Source organism: Mirounga leonina, unplaced genomic scaffold (assembly GCF_011800145.1).
Source record: "Mirounga leonina isolate KUSES-001 unplaced genomic scaffold, KU_Mleo_1.0 Mir_86, whole genome shotgun sequence".
Taxonomy (NCBI): Eukaryota; Metazoa; Chordata; class Mammalia; order Carnivora; family Phocidae; genus Mirounga; species Mirounga leonina.
The window spans coordinates 607,575-630,323 of record NW_023270830.1 but is presented as its reverse complement, the minus strand read 5'-3'; the positions used below and the strand labels follow the sequence as shown (position 1 = coordinate 630,323).

The 22,749-nt window shown below is 37.9% G+C and overlaps 1 protein-coding gene across 1 annotated transcript in view; it reads left to right on the top strand.

Moving 5' to 3' along the window:
* Positions 1–216: 216 nt before the first annotated feature.
* The window catches only part of LOC118002911 (iron-sulfur protein NUBPL-like), a gene marked incomplete at its 5' end in the record, with an annotated part of 36,742 nt that continues 14,209 nt past the window's right edge, over positions 217–22,749 (top strand). Inside the window, 2 exons of the mRNA XM_034993518.1 lie at positions 217–339; positions 1,136–1,221. Of these exons, the coding sequence (XP_034849409.1) occupies positions 217–339; positions 1,136–1,221 (209 nt within the window). The remainder of the gene's footprint in view (positions 340–1,135; positions 1,222–22,749) is intronic.

Here is a 22,749-nt window from a genome sequence, read left to right as displayed (position 1 = left end):
TTGTGCCAACTTGGTTTCCCTGCCACTTGTCTTTATTTTGACTTCTTAAAAATGTCCCTTCAGATAATACTTTGTAGTATCATTTGTTCTTCATTTGGTATAGTCCATTATTTATTGTGATCCTACCTCTGTTTTCATTAGTTGTGATGAAGTACTACCAGTTGGTGCCACTTTGATGGTTTGGAGCTCTGAAATGTCATGTCATTGTGTATTTAGTTAAAGATGATGGTCATCCAGGTCATGTAGAATATGTTTATGTTAATTATTTTTCAGGTTATCATCTAGAAGAACCCGCAAAATTTAAGAAATCACAAACTGCAAATCATAACCAGCCTTCTGGTATTTCCACTTAAAAGTTTACACTGCACTTTCTCTCTATGCACTATGTCATAGAACCATCTGGTTTCTGCAGGGTCATAGTGGAAACCTAGGAAAGCACCTACTTTTGGTGCTGCCTTCATTTAGGCCACCACTGTTTCTCAATTTCTACCATAGCTTCTAGTTTTACCCCCACTCAACTATTCTCTACAGTGCATTCTACACTAGTGAGTTTCTTTAATACAAACTTTTAGGACTCAGCTCAGGAATCACTTCTTTCTGAAATCTTTTCTTTATTGCTTCTCCTTATCTCCTGCCTTTTCACCCCATCCATTGTCACCTTTGCCATTCTGATCCCTAGAATGAATTAGTTATCTTCCCTTATTTCTCCTTTTTAACTCGAGTATCGAGGAGGCATACTTCTATTACATTGCTTAGCACATTGTGTTGTAATCCTTAATTTTTTGGATTTTCCAAGTAGATTATTAGCTTTTTGAAAGTAGGGCCCGTGTTGTGCATCTTCTAACTAGCACATTGTCTGATGGGAAGACAGTCCCATAGCTGTGACATAGCTGTGATCTTGAATCATTGGTCGGTCAGTTGTTATTTTAGAAGTGAGAAGTCAAAAATAGGCAAGAGTGAGGTAGACATTTCCTTATCTTTCCCGTTCATGTATCTAAAATTTATACAAATTACCTAAATAGTTAATGTTGTAGACTCTTTTAGCATGTAAGCAATGTAATTGTGGAAGTAATCTTTCCATAAAGAATTAAATGCATCATTTTACTTTCTCTTTGTTTTGTTTTCTATTGGTTAGGTGCTGTGATTGTCTCCACACCCCAGGACATTGCACTGATGGACGCTCGCAAGGGTGCTGAGATGTTTCGAAAAGTCCATGTGCCTGTAAGCATTTTCAGCTTCATTTTTACAATATGGAACACTCTAACTGAGGAAGCAAGTCATTGAGAAATACAGTCCAAATTTTAATTTAGTTCTCTGCAGAAATCTCTATGAAAACCCTACTTCATCTTTATGGTTACTTTAACAACATGCATATAGGTGCAAACATGTATATATATTATATTAATCAAGAAAAATTCTAATTGCATTAAAATAGTTTTTTTAAATTTTTTTATTGTTATGTTAATCCCCATACATTACATCAGTTTTAGATGTAGTGTTCCATGATTCATTGTTTGTGCATAACACCCAGTGCTCCATGCAGAACATGCCCTCTTTAATACCCATCACCAGGCTAACCCAACCTCCCCCTCTCCCCTCTAGAACCCTCAGTTTGTTTTTCAGAGTCCATCGTCTCTCATGGTTTGTCTACCCCTCCGCTTTCCCCCCTTCATTCTTCCCCTCCTGCTATCTTCTTATTCTTTTTTTTTTTCTTAACATATATTGCATTATTTGTTTCATAGGTACAGATCTGAGATTCAACAGTCTTGCACAATTCACAGCGCTTACCAGAGCACATACCCTCCCCAGTGTCTATCACCCAGTCACCCCATCCCTCCCACCCCACCCCCCACTCCAGCAACCCTCAGTTTGTTTCCTGAGATTAAGAATTCCTCATATCAGTGACGTCATATGATACATGTCTTTCTCTGTTTGACTTATTTCGCTCATCATAATACCCTCCAGTTCCATCCACGTCATTGCAAATGGCAAGATCTCATTCCTTTTGATGGCTGCATAATATTCCATTGTGTGTATATATATATATATATATATATACCACATCTTCTTTATCCATTCATCTGTCGATGGACATCTTGGCTCTTTCCACAGTTTGGCTATTGTGGACATTGCTGCTATAAACATCGGGGTGCACGTACCCCTTCGGATCCCTACTTTTGTATTTTTGGGGTAAATACCCAGTAGTGCAATTGCTGGATCATATGGTAGCTCTATTTTCAACTTTTTGAGGAACCTCCATACAGTTTTCCAGAGTGGCTGCACCAGCTTGCATTCCCACCAACAGTGTAGGAGGGTTCCCCTTTCTCCGCATCCTCGCCAACATCTGTCATTTCCTGACTTGTTAATTTTAGCCATTCTGACTGGTGTGAGGTGGTATCTCACTGAGGTTTTGATTTGGATTTCCCTGATGCCAAGCGATGTTCAGCACTTTTTCATGTGTCTGTTGACCATTTGGATGTCTTCTTTGGACAAATGTCTGTTCATGTCTTCTGCCCATTTCTTGATTGGATTCTTTGTTCTTTGGGTGTTGAGTTTGATAAGTTCTTTATAGATTTTGGATACTAGCCCTTTATCTGATATGTCATTTGCAAATATCTTCTCCCATTCTGTCAGTTGTCTTTTGGTTTTGTTGACTGTTTCTTTTGCTGTGCAGAAGCTTTTTATCTTGATGAAGTCCCAATAGTTCATTTTTGCCCTTGCTTCCCTTGCCTTTGGCGATGTTTCTAGGAAGAAGTTGCTGCAGCTGAGGTTGAGGAGGTTGTGTTGTCCTTTAGGATTTTGATGGACTCCTGTCTCACATTGAGGTCTTTCAACCATATGGAGTCTATTTTTGTGTGTGGTGTAAGGAAATGGTCCAGTTTCATTCTCCTGCATGTGGCTATCCAGTTTTCCCAACACCATTTGTTGAAGAGACTGTCTTTTTTCCATTGGACATTTTTTCCTGCTTTGTCAAAGATTAGTTGCCCATAGAGTTGAGGGTCCATTTCTGGGCTCTCTATTCTGTTCCATTGATCTATGTGTCTGTTTTTGTGCCAGTACCATACTGTCTTGATGATGACAGCTTTGTAATAGAGCTGGAAGTCCGGAATTGTGATGCCGCCAGCTTTGCTTTTCTTTTTCAACATTCCTCTGGCTATTCGGGGTCTTTTCTGGTTCCATACAAATTTTAGGATTATTTGTTCCATTTCTTTGAAAAAAGTGGATGGTATTTTGATGGGGGTTGCCTTGAATGTGTAGCATTGACATCTTCACAATATTTGTTCTTCCAATCCATGAGCGTGGAACATTTTTCTATTTCTTTGTGTCTTCCTCAGTTTCTTTCATGAGTGTTCTATAGTTTTCTGAGTACAGATCCTTTGCCTCTTTAGTTAGATTTATACCTAGGGATCTTATGGTTTTGGGTGCAATTGTAAATGGGATTGACTCCTTAATTTCTCTTTCTTCTGTCTTGTTGTTGGTGTATAGGAATGCCACTGACTTCCGTGCATTGATTTTATATCCTGCCACTTTACTGAATTCCTGTATGAGTTCTAGCAGTTTTGGGGTGGAGTCTTTGGGGTTTTCCACATAAAGTATCATATCATCTATAAAGAGTGAGAGTTTGACTTCTTCTTTGCCGATTTGGATGCCTTTGATTTCTTTTTGCTGTCTGATTGCTGTGGCTAGAACTTCTAATACTATGTTGAATAGCAGTGGTGATAGTGGACATCCCTGCCGCGTTCCTGGCCTTAGGGGGAAAGCTCTTGGTTTTTCCCCATTGAGAATGATACTTGCTGTGGGTTTTTCATAGATGGCTTTTATGATATTGAGGTATGTACCCTCCATGCCTATACTCTGAAGAGTTTTGATCAAGAAAGGATGCTGTACTTTGTCAAATGCTTTTTCTGCATCTATTGAGAGGATCATATGGTTCTTGTTCTTTCTTTTGTTAATGTATTGTATCATGTTGATTGATTTGCGGATGTTGAACCAACCTTGCAGACCAGGAATAAATCCCACTTGGTCGTGGTGAATAATCCTTTTAATGTACTGTTGGGTCCTATTGGCTAGTATTTGGTGAGAATTTTTGCATCCATGTTTATCAGGGATATTGGTCTGTAATTCTCCTTTTTGATGGGGTCTTTGTCTGGTTTTGGGATCAAGGTAATGGTGGCCTCATAAAATGAGTTCGGAAGTTTTCCTTCCATTTCTATTTTTTGGAACAGTTTCAGAAGAATAGGTATTAATTCTTCATTAAATGTTTGGTAGAATACCCCTGGGAAGCCATCTGGCCCTGGGCTTTTGTTTTTTGGGAGATTTTTGATGACTGCTTCAATTTCCTTAGTGGTTATAGGTCTGTTTAGGTTTTCTATTTCTCCCTGGTTCAGTTTTGGTAGTTGATACACCTCTAGGAATGCATCCATTTCTTCCAGGTTATCTAATTTGGCATAGAGTTGCTCATAATATGTTCTTATAATTGTTTATATTTCTTTGGTGTTGGTTGTGATCTCTCCTCTTTCATTCATGATTTTGTTGATTTGGGTCCTTTCTCTTCTCTTTTTGATAAGTCTGGCCAGGGGTTTATCAATCTTGTTAATTCTTTCAAAGAACCAGCTCCTAGTTTCGTTGATCTGTTCTATTGTTCTTTTAGTTTCTATTTCATTGATTTGTGCTCTGATCTTTATTATTTCTCTTCTCCTGCTGGGTTTAGGCTTTATTTGCTGTTCTTTCTCCAGCTCCTTTAGGTGTAGGGTTAGGTTGTGTACTTGAGACCTTTCTTGTTTCTTGAGAAAGGCTTCTATTGCTATATACTTTCCTCTTAGGACTGCCTTTGCTGCATCCCAAAGATTTTGAACAGCTGTGTTTTCATTTTCATTGGTTTCCATGAATTTTTTTAATTCTTCTTTAATTTCCTGGTTGACCCATTTGTTCTTTAGTAGGATGCTCTTTAGCCTCCATGTATTTGAGTTCTCTCCGACTTTCCTCTTGTGATTGAGTTCTAGTTTCAAAGCATTGTGGTCTGAAAATAGTCAGGGAATGATCCCAATCTTTTGGTACCAGTTGAGACCTGATTTATGACCTAGGATGTGATCGATTCTGGAGAATGTTCCATGGGCACTAGAGAAGAATGTGTATTCCGTTGCTTTGGGATGGAATGTTCTGAATATGTCTGTGAAGTCCATTTGGTCCAGTGTGTCATTTAAAGCCTTTATTTCCTTGTTGATCTTTTGCTTAGACGATCTGTCCATTTCAGTGAGGGGGGGGTGTTAAAGTCCCCCACTATTATTGTATTGTTGTCAATGTGTTTCTTTGCTTTTGTTATTAATTGCCTTATATAATTGGCTGCTCCCATGTTAGGGGCATAGATATTTACAATTGTTAGATCTTCTTGTTGGATAGACCCTTTAAGTAGGATATAGTGTCCTTCCTCGTCTCTTATTACAGTCTTTGGTTTAAAATCTAATTTGTCTGATATAAGGATTGCCACATCAGCTTTCTTTTGGTGTCCATTAGCATGGTAAATGGTTTTCCACCCCCTCACTTTCAATCTGGGGGTGTCTTTGGGTCTAAAATGAATCTCTTGCAGACAGCATATCGATGGGTCTTATTTTTTAATCCAATCTGATAGCCTGTGTCTTTTGATTGGGGCATTTACACCATTTACATTCAGGGTAACTATTGAAAGATATGAATTTAGTGCCATTGTATTGCCTGTAAGGTGACTGTTACTGTATATTGTCTGTGTTCCTTTCTGGTCTATGTTGCTTTTAGGGTCTCTCTTTGCTTAGAGGACCCCTTTCAAGATTTCTTGTAGGGCTGGTTTCGTGTTTGCAGATTCCTTAGTTTTTGTTTGTCCTGGAAGCTTTTTATCTCTCCCTCAATTTTCAATGACAGCCTAGCTGGATAGAGTATTCTTGGCTGCATATTTTTCTCATTTACTGCTCTGAATATATCCTGCCAGTCCTTTCTGGCCTGCCAGGTCTCTGTGGATAGGTCTGTTGCCAATCTAATGTTTCTACCATTGTAGGTTACATATCTCTTCTCCCGAGCTGCTTTCAGGATTTTCTCTTTATCTCTGAGACTCGTAAGTTTTACTATTAGATGTCGGGGTGTTGACCTATTTTTATTGATTTTGAGAGGGGTTCTCTGTGCTTCCTGGATTTTGATGCTTGTTTCCTTCCCTAAATTAGGGAAGTTCTCTGCTATAATTTGCTCCATTATACCTTCTGGCCCTCTCTCTCTTTCTTCTTCTTCTGGGATCCCAATTATTCTAATGTTGTTTCATCTTATGGTATCGCTTATCTCTCGAATTCTGCGCTCGTGATCGAGTAGTTGTTTATCTCTCTTTTTCTCAGCTTCTTTATTTTCCATCATTTGGTCTTCTATATCACTGATTCTCTCTTCTGCCTCATTTATCCTAGCAGTTAGCGCCCCCATATTTGATTGCACCTCATTAATAGCCTTTTTGATTTTGACTTGGTTAGATTTTAGTTCTTTTATTTCTCCAGAAAGGGTTTCTCTAATGACTTCCATGTTTTTTTCAAGCCCAGCTAGTATCTTTAAAGTAATGATTCTGAACTCTAGATCTGACATCGTACTAATGTCTGTATTGAGTAGGTCCCTGGCAGTCGGTACTACCTCTTGTTCTTTTTGTTGAGGTGATTTTTTCCGTCTTGTCATTTTGTCCAGAGGAGAATAGATTAATGAGAGAACAAAATGCTAACAGGGTAACAAGGTCCCCAGAAAATATACTCTAAACAAATCAGAAAAGACCTGAAGCTGTGAGAAAAGAAAGGGAAAGAGAGAAAAAAGGAAAAAGGAAAAAAAAAAAAAAAGATAAAGATAAAAACAAACAAAAACAGAGCAAAACCAAAAAAACCAGAATATGATCAAATATGATCAGGCTGGTATATAGATCAATGGCACACACTAGATTTTGGGTGTATTTTGGTCTGTTAGAAGAAAGTGCCTCCCAAAATTTTAAAGAAAGAAAAACTTATATATGTACAAAAATAAGGGTTGATATGATGAAGGGATGGAATATGACTGTAAAGATGGAAATTATAAAAAATTTTATAAAAGGAATTGCTAAGAAGTTGTTTGAAAAAAGAAAGAAGAGGATTTAAAAAAAAAAAAAAGGAGAAAATGTGATCAGGCAGAGGAGTAGAAAAAAACCATACACTAGAGATTTAGGGTATATTTTGATCTGTTAGAAGAAACTATCTCAAATTTTTAAAGAGAAAACAACTTATATATATATGCCAAAAATACGGGTAACTACTATGAAGGGATAGAATATGACTCTAAAAATGAAAAATAAAAATGTTTTTTTAAAAAAGGGATTGATAAGATGTTGGTTGAAAAAGGGAAAAAGAAAAATTAAAAAAAAAAAGTTAAAAAAAAAAAAAGAACTTTGAAAGACTACAGAATCATGGTAAAAAAGCCATGGATTCTATGTGCAGTATTCCCCTAGCACTGGAGTTCTGCCGTTCTCATTGATTGGTCTGCATTAAAATATTTTAAAAGAATTCTAAAACATCCTTCAGGTATGAGTTTTGTGACCAAGTACTACCTCTCCAAATACTGGCAGATATTACCGACAAGAAAACCCCCACATGAGTGTTTAGGTAGAGGCACTCATGGGAAGACGGGAAAATGGTGACTTTTTTCCTTCTGTCTCCAATTTAACTCATTCATAGCTCACTGTCTTCTAAAAAGTATCTAAGGATTTTCTATACAATTTGACAAAATAAAAATGTAATAATATTAAGACAAAGGACAATTAAAATCAGAATCAGAAGTGAATCCATAAACAAACTGCATGCCATTAAGGAACTTAAATACATGCCAAAAGTAATACATGAATTTTCTAGTGACCACATAGGGCCTTTATAAAACTATCCATTTCCATGAGGTTAGAAAGAGCGTAATGTTCAAGAGAAGGAGAGCTGAGACCATAGAGACATAAATCTCCCCTAGGTTCTCAGAATAAAGTAACTCTTTATATGATGAACACACTCTCATTACCTTTTTTTTTTAACCTTAAATAGAGGTTTCTTCCTCCTAGTGTGCATCAGCAAAGCAAGTGGACTTATGCCAATGTACAATTTAGAACAGGCATTTTTGTACAAAGCCAATGTGATGCCTCTATCTATATGACTATCTAGTGGCCTTGCTTAATTCAGGGATAGATTTTAGAGCTTATAGAGCAGAGTTTTTTAGACTTCAGCCCATGAATTAGCTTCAGGGGTCTCATGATTCTTTCCCCCTCCTCCCTCCCCCCACCCCCAAATGATATGTTCACTTTGAGTTTGTTTTGGTATGGAGAGAATTCATAACTTTCATTGAATTCTTCAATGAAACTGACACGGTATAAGATCCAGTGATGTACTAGCATGAATGGACTCTCTTTCATAAATGTTTTTTTCTCAGGGGCGCATCTGAAAAGTATAAAATAGTAGAGTAGTGGAGTTGAGATGATCCTCTTTGACAGGTACCTCTTCTCTCTTGCCAGTTAGTGCATTAACAAGCTGTGGAGCTCTACACTGGATCCACATTGTCTTAGGAAAATTGAGGAGTCCAGGGCCGCCTGGGTTGCTCAGTTGGTTGGGCGAGTGCCTTCAGCTCAGGTCATGTTCTCAGGGTCCTGAAATCGAGCCCCACATCTGGCTCTTTGCACAGTGGGGAGCCTGCTTCTCCCTCTCCCTCTACCTGCTGCTCCACCTACTTGTGCTCTCCCTCTGTCTGTCAAATAAATAAATAAAAATTATTTAAAAAAAAAAAAGAAAATTGAGGAGCCTGATAAGGATGATCTGAGGGTATTCCCACAATCAAAGTGTATAAGGCCAGTCTTTATATTTGGATAAATGAGTGATAAAACCCCCATGGGTTTTATCTCTGTTGTGAATTTTAGCTTGGAAAATTTTTAAAACAGTGGTAACCAAGTGCACACCTCAAAAAAAAGTCTCAATAAACATATAGTTTGAGCAATGTGACTTCCTATTATGTCCTCCAAGATAAACTAGGTACAAGTAATACATACCCAAATCACTAAATAAGAATACTTATATTGGATTTTAAGATACAAGTCCGCAGAAAGTAATACATAATCCTTCTGTCTAGTAGAAATTAGGTAACAGGGCCAATTGTCTGTTATTGCCACTTCAAGGTTAATAGTCATCCTATCAGCATATCAGTGAATGCTTAGTTTCCCATTCTGTAAGATGAGGGTAGAGGCATATGTCCAGTTTACTTAAAAGTATCATGAAATTTTTAAGGGAAAAGTTTTTTAAAAAGCAGAAACCAGCACTTTTTATTCCCCATTCTGTAAATTATTGTTTTGTACACCAAGAGACTATTTCAACCAGTGCTGTCATTTGATGCGACTATGACTATGGGGTGGGTTTTACATGCACTTTACTGGTTGGGGGTCTAATGACCATAGTTGGCAAATTCAGCATATGTACCTTTTAGTCTTTAGGTTATTTTCACTTACCTGCAGCACCTGATACTTACTGCCCTATAAGTAAAAAGGCAAACAATCTCATAATTGTTCTGATAGATTTTTCTCTACACTCAAGGATAAAGGGACAGAGGGTGGGACAGAGACTCCTATGGAACTTAACAATGGGGAAGACGGGTGGTCACTAAGTCCAGGTTAGGCTGTTGCTAAGTGGGTGTCACTGAAAATAAAAGTTGAAGATATCAGCAAGGAAATACAATGAGGAAATATTTCAAGTGAAGGATCTTGGGCTGCATAAAGCTCAGAGGACTAGTGCAGTATTAATTAGGGAATGAAAGAGCTGTTTGTAATCAGAAAGTTAATGTTGGAGTTTAAGTTGGCAGAGTTGGAATGGTTCTGGGTCATGACAAGGCCCAGGTTGTGGATGGTCATGGGTGTGTGGGGCTGAAGTGGAATAGAAGTAAAAGTCATTGGAAATGTATAATCCTTCCAAGTTGGCTCTTTGACATTGTCCTATATCTTTATTATAACCCTCTTTTTTTCACCCCTATGTTTCAATTATTTGCTCTCTAAACAGCAAACATTTTAAAAGAAGGTAGAATATCTTAATCATCTCTTGAACCTGCAGAACAAGATAGGTGCTCAGTAATCTTTGCAGGTGAATGAGAAAACTTTCCAGCAATGAGCTCTGTAAACAATTGGACAACCGTGGTGCAGCTACATTGTAAAGGGAATCCTGGCTATGAGTGGGATGTGGATTTGATGACTTCTGAGATCGTTCTGGCATTTTAAGAGCCTTGGAGTCTAAGTAATGGCAAAGCATTTGAAATTAGAAAGTGTTCCATAAATGCAAAGGAGTAATACTATGCTTTGTTTATACCACTTCATTTTTTTCCTGGTTTTTAGTCTTGCTTTCTGTTTTTTCCCCTTTTAAGTGCATTAGTTACCATGGAAACGGTGATGTCATTGGAATTCATTGGTATGGACAGAGTTTAGTAATGTCTGCAAAAACATTTTGAAGTTAATTTAAATGGTTTCTTAAAACTCAAGGCTTGGGGTGCCTGGGTGGCTCAGTCGGTTAAGCATCTGCCTTTAGCGCAGAGGTCATGATCCCAGGGCCCTGGGATCGGGCCCCACATAAGGCTCCCTTCTCAGCAGGGAGTCTGCTTCTCCTTCTGCCCCTCCCCTCACTCATGTGCTCGTTCTCTCTCTCTCACTCACTCTCTCTCTCAAATAAATAAAATCTTTTTTTAAAAAAATCCCTCAAGGCTTGGATAGGGGAAGGAGAAGAAGAGATGAACTATGAAATTCTTTGTTCTCTGCCTGAAATCATACCAGCTCTGCCAAATCCTTATCTCAGTGTTTGCAGATTGTTTTTTTAAATAATAAGTTTTTTTCAATCTTACACATTTTGAAGGGTGGGTACTTCTTGCCTTGTGTCATTTTTACCCACTTTTATTGCTTCTCCTACAGTGGAGGCCCAGGCACCTCAATTTGGAGCCCTTCTACCATTTGAACTTTTAGAATTACAGGGATTTCATTCTCCAGCCCTGACTTCTTGGGCAGTCTCCTTCCCAGCTCCTGAAAAATATATTAAAGTATATTTCTTCTCTTATTCCTTCTGTACCTAGGGATCCTTTAGTTAATTTTAATTCAATAAGTAGTTTATTGTACAAATATATATTTACACCTATTGAGTGCCTTCCATAGGCAAAGTGCTGTGATAAGTTCCCTTGTTGATTAGAAAAAAAAAAAAAAGAAGAATGAAGCTTTTTTTTGCCAAGTACCTTATCAGCCGGTAGACTAGCTCCATTATGGGTGAAGGGGCCCTGAAATCTGAAGAACACGAGAATACTTTCTTTTTTTTTTAAGCTTTTATTTATTTATTTGACAGAGAGAGAGACAGCAAGAGAGGGAACACAAGCAGGGGGAGTGGGAGAGGGGGAGTGGGAAAAGGGGAGTGGGAGAAGGGGAGTGGGAGAGGAAGAAGCAGGCTCCCCGCAGAGCAGGGAGCCCGATGTGGGGCTCGATCCCAGGATCCTGGGATCATGACCTGAGCCTAAGGCAGACGCTTAATGACTGAGCCACCCAGGCGCCCCATGAGAACACTTTCTTCTTTGGGCTATTAAAGTAAGGCTTTTGTGGAAAAGTCATGATTGTTTTCATGTCCCTGTATTTTGCATATCCTGATAAGCCATTGTTAGCTTGGGAACTCAGATTCATGTTTCAAATCCCTACTCAGGCATTACTTTCTCTAGGAAGCTTTTATCAAACTCCCAGAAAAGGTTAATCTTTCTCTGAACTACTTGAACATATATCTGGTTTGGCTCTTATCCTACTACAGTTTACCTGTCAGTCTTCACAGAAGCAGCGAGTTCCTGGCGGGCAACAAAACATGCCTTAAATATTCTTAAATGCTCAGTTCTCTGGTGTATAGCAGGCATATGATAAATACTTAGTATGTATACATTTGACCCAGTATAGAATGCCAGCCACAGTCTGCTATTGTCTTTATCCCCAGTTCACAGGCCACCACTCTTCCTTGCATTCTCTCTGCCACAGTGAAACTGGTCATCTTCTACTTCTTTTAGATTCCCACAAAGTTTCTTTCTTCATGGCCTTGAGCATGCTGTTTCTCCATATGAGATCCCTTTACCCTCATTTTTCACTTGGTAGCTCCTTTTTATCCTTTGATACTTAGATTAAATGGTTCTTTCTCTGGGAGACTGTCCTGTCCCTGTTAACCAGGTGAACTCGTTTTAATGCGTGATCTAGTAACACTCTATTACCCTTTTGTAACTGTTTTCATATTTGTCAGTATTTTTACATTGTAGTACCATGCTGTAAGCTCTGAGTGAAGGGACCCCTTACCTCCCTCTGTGCCAAGAACATATAGCTGCTCACTAAACATATACAGAATGAATGAATGGAGTAGGATTTTCATAGGCATATCAGGGGACTGGAGTAGGGACAGAATTTAGTCTGAAAAGAATCAGGAGATCACAAGTTGTGTTCAGAGTTGTTCAGTTTTTCTACAGTTGAAGTAATATGTTTCAGTGTGTCTCTCCTAGGCCCAGGTTTGGTAGAGCTAAGGATTTGGACTTGCTTCTTGAGATTTTTGTTTGTTTGTTTGTTTTAAAGATTTTATTTATTTGACAGAGAGAGTGCACAAGCAGGGGGTAGCGGCAGGCAGAGGGAGAAGCAGACTCTCAGCTGAGCAGGAAGCCCGATGTGGGACTCGATCCCAGGACCCCAGGATCATGACCTGAGCCAAAGGCAGACACTTAACCGACTGAGCCACCCAGTCTCACTTCTTGATATTTTTAGAGGAGTCCATAAATAATGTTGGTTGGGAAATAGACTTACTAGAATGGAGCTTTAAAAATATTTAACTTGGTGGAAATGAATAGAAAGGACAGGAGCCAGGAGAATGAAAGCATTAAGGAAGCATTTGCAGTGGTCAGAGTTAACTCACACTGCAGGTTGTGACTCACCAATGAGTCATGAAACCAGTACACTGAGAGATGAAACCAAAGGTCTTATAATTCTTTTTTTTTTTTTAAAGATTATTTATTTATTTGATTGATTTATGATAGAGAGAGAGAGAGAGGCAGAGGCAGAGGGAGAAGCAGGCTCCCTGCGGAGTGAGGAGCCAGATATGGAACTTGATCCCAGGACCCAGGGATCATGACCTGAGCCAAAGGCAGATGCTTAACTGACTGAGCCACCCAGGCACCCCAAAACCAAAGGTTTTAAACAAATCAGGGTAAATTGCTCTTAGGAAGACAAAGTGCTATTTCATAAAGATTTGGTCTCAGTTATATATACATGTAAGTGTGCATTTATATTGAATCAAGATTTAAAATATTTCTCTTATGGTAAGATATTTATAATAATTCGGAAGAACACTGGTATAGGTGATAGGGAGTAAGAGTCTGATCCAGAATAACAGCACTGAAAATGGGAAGGGGATAAATGTAGTTGACATTTTGAAGGAAGAATTGACAGGCTTGGCAATTGATTACATAGGGTATGGTTGTTAGAAAAAAAAATGGCAGAAATCTAAGGGATTTTGAGAGTTAGGCTGCCATTAATAAATCTACCAGCAGCTAGTTTTTTGCTCAGGATGACAGTGAGGTAGAAATAAGAGGTTAGATTCTCAGTCACAAATCCCTGCCCTTATTCTCTATGAGGGTCGTGATTTAAAACTGTTTGGCAAGGAAGAGACTGGTAGAGAAAATGATTTGGTGTTGGCCTTTTTAGTACTATTCACATCACATGATGTATGTGACCATCCCTTCTCCTTACAGAAACAGATTTATTAATCTGTATATTTGTAGCCTCTTACACACAGATTGATTTTTTTTTTAACACTGAGAGAGCTATATTCTTTAATATGTATATAACCTCTTTTATGGTTGCAAATTAAATTACTTTAGAAATTTTGTAATAATTTCTTAGGCAACAGGATGCTACTTGCAGAGCCATTTTTATAGTGGTGAAGAGAATGAGCTCAGGAGTCTGAATGCTAGAGTTCAAATCCTAGCTCTGTTACTTTGTAGCTGTATGACCTAAGCAAGTTACTTAATTCATAATGTGGGAATTATAGTACTGTTTCCCTCAGAAGTTTGAGGTGAGAAATAAATGAGATAATGCCCACAAAGGGCTTAGTACAGTGTTTGGCACAAGCTGACCAACCAATAATGTCAATGTAATTAATGTTGCTTATTATAATTACTTTTAGAATGTTATCATGAAACATAAATTTGTAACTTATAGGTATTTATGTTTTGGCCTACATATTTGGACTAGTCCCTTATTTGCTAATAAGAATTTTAACAAGAAATTGTTAAAAATTTAGATGAATAGTGTCTTTGAGATTTCCTTATTCCTTGAGTACTTCACTTGAGCCTAAACCATTCTCTTCATATAGATTAAATTGCTAAAGTTATATAGAATCTAAAATTATTTTAAAATTGCATTATTTAAAAAAATTTTTTTAAAATTTGCATTATTTAATACAGTTCATTGCTGTCACAAATAAACCTCAAAATATATAATGATGCAAATACAATAGCAGTTTATTTCTTGCTCATGTAACAGTACTCATAGATGAACAGGTGAGCAGGGTGGTCTTCTTCCAGGAAGTTATTTAGGCCACTGTAGCCTCTGCCATGTTCAAATGTGAGTTCTAAACCCACCTTTGGGGCCATCCTCGTTTGAGCCAGCCAGAAGGGAAAGACAGCACAGAGGCATGCACGTGGAGATTTTTATGGACAAGACATACATACATGTCTATTCACACTTCACTAAAACTCAGTCATGTGGTCACTTGTCACATTTCTCAAGGAGCCCAAGAAATGTAGGTTAGCTATGTGCGAGGAAGATGAGACCACGGACTTCGGTCAACAGCTACTTGTCTGCTACAGTTGACCTGGAAACAAAGTATAGATTAAAGCCTAATGCTAGTCACTGAATAACAGCATTGTTGTAAATAATTCTGAAAATTCTATAACTATTTCAGCCTTGCAAATAGTTACTTATTTTATTTTTTTAAAGATTTTATTTATTTATTTGACAGAGAGAGAGACACAGCAGGAGAGGGAACACAAGCTGGGGGAGTGGGGGAGGGAGAAGCAGGCTTCCCAGGAGCCCGATGCGGGGCTTGATCCCAGGACCCTGGGATCATGACCTGAGCCGAAGGCGGATGCTTAACAACTGAGCCACCCAGGCGTCCCAATAGTTATTTATTTTAAAAAGGGAGATAGGAATTTTGCTTTTCCTGTGGTTTACTTTTCCTGCTGGTTAAAAACAAACAAAAAAATCAAAGAAGAAAATACTACTGTGGTGTGGAACTTTTAAGTATTTATTTATAAGGGTTAATGATTATATTTTCATCTAAGAAAAATAAGGTTATCTTAGAACCTAAAATAGATGATTCTTTTTTTTTAATGTTTTTTTTAAATTTATTTATTCATGAAAGTCAGAGAGAGAGAGAGAGGCAGAGATAGAGGGAGAAGCAGGCTCCCCGCCCAGCAGGGAGCCCGATGCGGGACCCGATCCCAGAACCCTGGGACCACGACCTGAACCAAAGGCAGACGTCTAACCATCTGAGCCACCCAGGCGCCCCTAAAATAGATGATTCTTAATCAGTGTTTTCTTTCCATTTTCTGTTTTCTTTCCATTTTCTGTCGCAGACCCTACACCTTGTTCTTAGCAATGAGGATCAGAGTTGTGGTTTATTATTTTTCTGGCAGAGTAGCCATTTATGTTAGTTAGGTTAATCATTTGGACCTGGAGTTCTACACCTTCACTCTTGAATATCTTCAAAACTCAAGTATTCATGATACCTGCCTTAGAGCTTTTTTAGCATCTGTCTAGTTTGCTAGACCACAAAAGTCATATTCATTCATTCATTCATTCATTCATTTGACAGAGAAAGCACAAGCACAAGCAGGGGGAGAGGGAGAAGCAGGCTCCCTGCTAAGCAGGGAGCCTGAAGTGGGGCTTGATCCCAGGACCCCAGCATCATGACCTGAGCTGAAGGCAGATGCTTAACTGACTGAGCCACCCAGGCATCCCCTGTCCTATTGTATTTAATATCTCAAGCTGACCTGCCTTAAAAAACAATTTAGAGTTAGGTAATCTTATGTGAAAATCAAGGCAAGTGACATTTATTATCTCCTTTCCTCCTTGAGCATAGTTTTTCCTCTGTGATTGTCAACTGGTTTCATTTGGTTCTCTGGGAAGTTTTATACATTTGACGTATTTGAGGAATCTTTCATTATTGGCTATAGAGGCCTTAACAAAGTCCTGCTTGAATTCTTTCTAGGAACACATTAATTAGTTTGCACATGACATCACATGTGGCTTCCTTCTTCACAATTGGTTAATTTTTCCACTTTTAGAAAAGTGACTTTTCTTTATTGATAACCTTTATAAAACTGGATAGTATTCTTTTTTTTTTTTTTAAAGATTTTATTTATTTATTTGAGAGAGAGAGAGAGAGCACACGAGAGGGAAGAGGGTCAGAGGGACCAGCAGACTCCCCGCTGAGCAGGGAGCCCGATGCGGGACTCAATCCCGGGACTCCAGGATGATGACCTGAGCCAAAGGCAGTCGCTTAACCAACTGAGCCACCCAGGCGCCCCTGGATAGTATTCCGTATCTTGGCCATAATTACATCTCAGAGACCAAAGTTGTATGCTCATTTGTGTCTTTCCTTAGGATCTCTCAGAAATCCATGAATGTTTTTACCTAGAATGCTGTTCTATGTGATTTACATGAATTAAAGTAATATAACCCTCACAACAACCCTGTGAGATAGATAACATTATTTCTGTCATTTTGTAGTTGAGGAAACTGTAGTACAGAAGATTAAATAACTCACATAAGGTTATCTATCTGTTTAGTGGGCATCTGGGCTCCTATCCCAAGCAGTCTGCTTTCTAGAGCCCACATTTTTAATTGCTGTTTCTGTGGATTATCCAAAACTGAGTAATCCAGAATTTAGTAATGTGGACACGGTAGAATACCACAAGGAGAGAATTTTCGGGGAACGAGAGGAGTCTCCATTAAATTTGCTTACCATTGGGGTTCTGATTGTCTAGGTGGGCAAGTGAGACAGGAAATGGGTGGATTGAAAAATGGGGAGGAGTTAAAGGGCTATAGGCTCAGGTGATAGTCAAGAGAGGTATAATGAATGTGTTTTAGGGAAGGGGAGTTCCATGACCAGGGGAAGGAAGTGAAGTCTAAAGCCTCCTTAATTGCAGCAATTAGTGTGAAGAGGTTTCAAATTAGGCCTTCCTTTATAACTGTGCTCTTAATTACTATGCTAAATCGCCCTCCTAAACTGTATTGACTCATCATTGTTTTAGGCCACCTAGTTCCATGAACAAAATCCTCCAGTCCATTTACTTTTCATCTTGTTTGGTGACTTCCACATACAAAGCAGTGACCCAGCTGGTCTTGAATTTTGGCTATGTTATTTACTAACTGTGTGCTCTTGAGCAAATAATATAGCTTCAGTGTTTTGTGACCCATCTCATAAGTCATTATGGCAGTTAAATGAGATTATATATATATAGTACTTAGCATAGACCTTAGCACATGGTACTATAAGGGTGGCTCTGAATGTTATTGTTTTAGTGGTAGATTTTAGGGATCATTATTATAGAGATCATCTTTTGTTGTAAACCCTCATTTTGGGATTTAAGACAGAAAGAAGTTGAATTGTACCTCATAGACCCACAGCTGTATAGTTGGTCCCTGAGAGGAACATGAATGCAAGTTTCCCTATTCATTGTTCTTTCCATGCCAGACTACTTCTCCTGAAAGAGAAAACAGAAACACCCATCTCATTTTTAAAAATTATAATATTTGGGGGCATCTGGATGGCCCGGTCAGTTAAACATTCGACTCTTGATTTCGGCTTAGGTGGTGATCTCAGGGTCATGGGATGGAGCCTCACCTCAGACTCCAAGTGTGGACTCTGCTTGGGACTTTTCTCTCCCTCTCTCTCTGCCCCTCCCTGGTGTGCTCACTCATGCTCACTCTCTCTCTCTCTAAAATAAATGAAAATAAATCTTTAAAAAAATTATAATATTTGTACACTTGCTTCAAGGAATATACTAAAAACTGGTTCAAGGCTAATGGAGAACTTAAGAATCTAATCTATTTCAGTTATTATTATTCAGTCTCTATTTAACAGTCAATTTCTCCTCATTTTTTCTTAAATCATAGTTTTTAATCCTTGTGACAAATTCCAGCCAACAAGAATTTAACCTGATTGTAACCTTGAGAATTTGGATTATATAGTAGCCTGAAAAATCTTACTTGTTATTTACCTGAATCTGGATTTAAAATGCCAAGAAGAAATTAAAATTGGGGCCTTTTCAGCTTGCTTAATTCAATTCAGTTAGACACAAAAATCCAATATTTCAGAGCAACGTTGATATTTCAAGAGAGTCAATATTTTTTAAGTTAATAAAAGAAATACCCTTCTGAGCCAATGATGGATTGGAATAATGTAAAAATAACACGTAAAATGTTTGTGGTGGCTGATGTTAAGCAAACATGTAGCATTTACTTTATTTCAGTAAAATTAGCTGAGGTAAAAAGAGATAAGGATCTTAAACATTTTTTCCTCTTAAAATTTTTTTTATTTGAGTCTAGTTGACACAAAAAAGGATCTTATATTTTGATGAGACATTAAAAAATGATTGAGCATGCCTACAGCTGCATCTCAGTGGTATTATGTAAATTAAGCTCTGGCAAAGCATCTGTTTTCTAATGTTTCTGCTGTCAAAGATATACAAAATAGCTCTATAATAAACAGCTTAACAACACATAAAGTATTCACACAATATAAGGCATTTGGGGGAGGACAGTAGGAGATGGTCACGTGGACATGAACTCTCCTATTTAAGAGAATTTTTTTCTTTTTTAAAGATTTTTTATTTATTTGACAGCGAGAGAGACAGTGAGAGAGGGAACACAAGCAGCGGGAGTGGGAGAGGGAGAAGCAGGCTTCCCGCGGAGCAGGGAGCCCGATGCGGGGCTCGATCCCAGGACCCTGGGACCATGACCCGAGCCGAAGGCAGACGCTTAACGACTGAGCCACCCAGGCGCCCCTTAAGAGAATTTTTATGAATAAAATTGTCACATGGATATTCTAGTGTTCTTTCTTATTATATTAACTGCTCCTATTCAAAACTCATTGATTATGGAACACTACTCTTAAAAACTAGAATAGTGTTTTCTAATCTTTTTAATACTCAAGGTTCTCTTCTGAATTTTCTTCCAGCTAACCCTGTGGTTTGAAAAAGTTGTCTGCCACATACTCTGCATATCTTAATAAGTAATTTGTTTTCTCTTTCTAATCTGTGTGTTATCACACTCAGTTGATGTAATTTCAGTTAAAAGCAAAGAAACTTGACAGTTTATCTTTCCTATATAGTCTTGAAGGTAAGTGTTTCATGTTTCTTCAATTTTTAAAGTACTCCTAAATCACTGGCCCTTATAAATGTTCTTGTGCATCTTTTAGGACCTTGAAACAACATTAAATAGGAGAACTACCAAAGTCAGTTCTATGGTCACTCTTCAGTTGTCTACAACAGTGCTGTCCAATGGAAATGTAATGCAAGTCACAAATGTGATTTAAGAAGTTTTAGTAGCCATATTTTAAAATGTAGAAAAAAAAAAAGATGACCTTAACTTTATATTTTTTAAAGATTTTATTTATTTGAGAGAGAGAGTGAGAGAGAGAGCCCAAGAGGGGGGGTAGGGTCAGAGGGAGAAGCAAACTCCCCGCTGAGCAGGGACCCTGACGTGGAACTTGATCCTGGGACTCTGGGATCATGACCCAAGCCGAAGGCAGTCGCTTAACCAACTGAGCCACCCAGGCACCCAACAGATGACCTTAACTTTAATAAGTAATTATGGCAATGCAAATTAAAGCCACAGTACAGAGGATGGGCCCAGTGTCAGGAAGAAGGAGGACAAACTAGAATACACCTACACTCCTGCAAATTTCTTTCCCTACCTCTTGCCAAAGGAAACTATAGAGAGTAATGGCTATGGCTTCACTTCCACGTCCCAAAACTCATGTCACTTTACTTTTAGGGAATTTTAATGAGGAGCCATAAAGGAAGGAAGAGTCTAGGAAATATAGTTCTCAGTATAAAGAGATTAACAATTTGAATAGTCCAACACAATGAGATACCACTACACGCTCATCACACTTGCTAAAATAAAAGTGACTGGTGACTTGCAATGATATGGATGGAACTAGAGGCTATTATGCTAAGCAAAATAAGTCAGTCAGAGAAAGACAATTATCATATGATCTCACTCATGTGGAATTTAAGAAATAAAACAGATCATAGGGGATCATAGGGGAAGAAAGGAAAAAGTAAAATGATGAAATCAGAGAGGGAGACAAACCATGAGAGACTTAACTATAGGAAACAAACTCAGGGTTGCTGGAGGGGAGGGGGTGGGGGGGATGGGGTAACTGGGTGATGGACATTAAGGAGGGCACTTGAAGAAGTAATGAGCACTGAGTGTTACAACTGATGAATCACTAAATTCTACCTCTGAAACTAATAATACAGTATATGTTAATTAAATTGAATTTAAATAAAAAATTTTCCAGTTTTCCAAAATGGTTGTACCAGTTTAAAATGGTTGTACCAGTTTACACTCAGCTGAAACTGTGAGTTTTACTTGCTCTTTGTCCTCACCAAGATTTGGTATTTGTTGTTGTTGTTTTTGTCATCGTCGTATAGACATTTATCTGTTCTAATCAGATCTTAGGCATAAATGTGTGGTATCTCATTGTGGTTCTAATTTGCATTTCTCTGATGATTAGTGAAGTTGAAAACTTTTTCTCAAGTTTGTTGGTCTTTGATACCCTCTTTTAAGGAGTGCCTGTTAAGTCTTGCCCATTTTTAAATTTCTGATGTTCTTTTGTTAGTTTGTAGAGTTCTTTATATATTCCAGATAAAAGCCCTTTGTTAGGGATGTGTATTATAAATCCCATCTCCTGCTTTATAGCTTGCCTTTTCACTCTCTTAATTGTGTCTTCCAATTACGTTATTAACTTTGATATAGTCAGTTTAACAAAATACTTTTTTATTTATGTTTAGTGCTTTGTGTCCTGCTAGAAAAGTCTCACACCACTCACACCATACCTCAGCCATGCTGGCCTTTCAATTCCTTGAAGGAGACTTGTGCTCCCTATTTCTTCCTTGAGAGTTTTCCCTCCTTTTCTCTTTGTTTTTACTTGCTTATTCTTTAACTTTTAGGTCACATATTTCCTCAAGGAACTCCTCTGTGACTCCCAGGGTAGATGTAGTTCTCTCTGTTCTACACTCATAATCCTCTGTGTTTTGCTTCCAGAGAAGCTCTTCCATCTTTAAAGTAGATTTTTGTACTATTAATTGTTCCCATCCATTTCTCTAATTAGCATGCAATCTCCAGAAGGGCAAAGATCAAGTCTCTTTTGCTTACCACTCTATGCTACTCCTTTTGTTTAGCTCAGTTACTGGCATATAATAGGCGCTCATTAAATATTGAGTTTGCTTACGGTTTTATGTTTATGACATTTTGTAGTCTATATAGGGAACATGTCTGAGACATTTAGATATTGATAATAAGTTAATCATGTAAGTGATTACATGCTCTATACCTTCCTATGTCTTGGGAGTCCAAGAGATTCTGGAGTAAGGATGCTTTTCCTGTTCTCTCTGGATTAGAATATACCCTCACCTAGATTTTCACAATATTTAAGTGTTTTTCCTTTTCCCATTTCTTGAGTGATATTTTTATGCTTAAGTTGAAAGCTCTATAGTGAGGGAATATATCACATTTAACGTAAATGGCAGTAAAACTGCTCAAGCCGTGGGTGTGTGATATAGACATACTGCATCCCAAAGATTTTGAACAGTTGTGTTTTCATTTTCATTTGTTTCCATGAATTTTTTAAATTCTTCTTTAATTTCCTGGTTGACCCATTCATTCTTTAGTGATACAGGCATACTGAATAAACAAATAAGGTGTGTGATCTTTAGCTATGTTTTCTTCTGGCTTTGTGGAGATGGTATTGAATTACCAAAGTACAATATGATTTATTTTGTATAATACTTTGCATCAACAAAAGAGCATATATTAAATGCTTGGAAAATGCTTAGCTACAGATTTATGTCCCTCACAATTTGTCTTCATTTGCATATGTTCTGGGAAACTTTAGTCTGTTCTGTTTCTCTTTTCAGAAAGAATAAGAAATTTCATCACCTTCTTGTCTATATGGTTCATTGTGGCTTGTCAGTGCTATTCTTCATTTAAAATGCAAATATTCTATTAGAGATATCTCCTATAATGATGATCTTTTTGGTAGAGTTGATAGGATGATATAGACATGTTTTCTCTAAGCCTTTGATAATTGTGTTCCTTATTTTTATTCTAGAAGAGATGCACTGCTTTTCACTAATAAGAAAATGGGATTAAAAGAAACGTGAATAAGGTTTATATTTGCAGAGCCTGTCTATTTATTTAGCACATGTTTATAAAGTATCTATTTTGTGCCAGAAGCTGGGGAAACTCAGAGATGGACACTTTCTATAAGACTTTAAATTTTTGTTTGAAATGATAACATTCTGGTAAGAGCTGAGTTTTCGTCTTTTGCTGGCTGTGTTCTTTTTCTCAGCTATGGAACGGGGATATAAAATACCCATCTCGTAAAGTTTTTGATAGGAGTAAATAAGATAGTTCATCTAAAACACTCA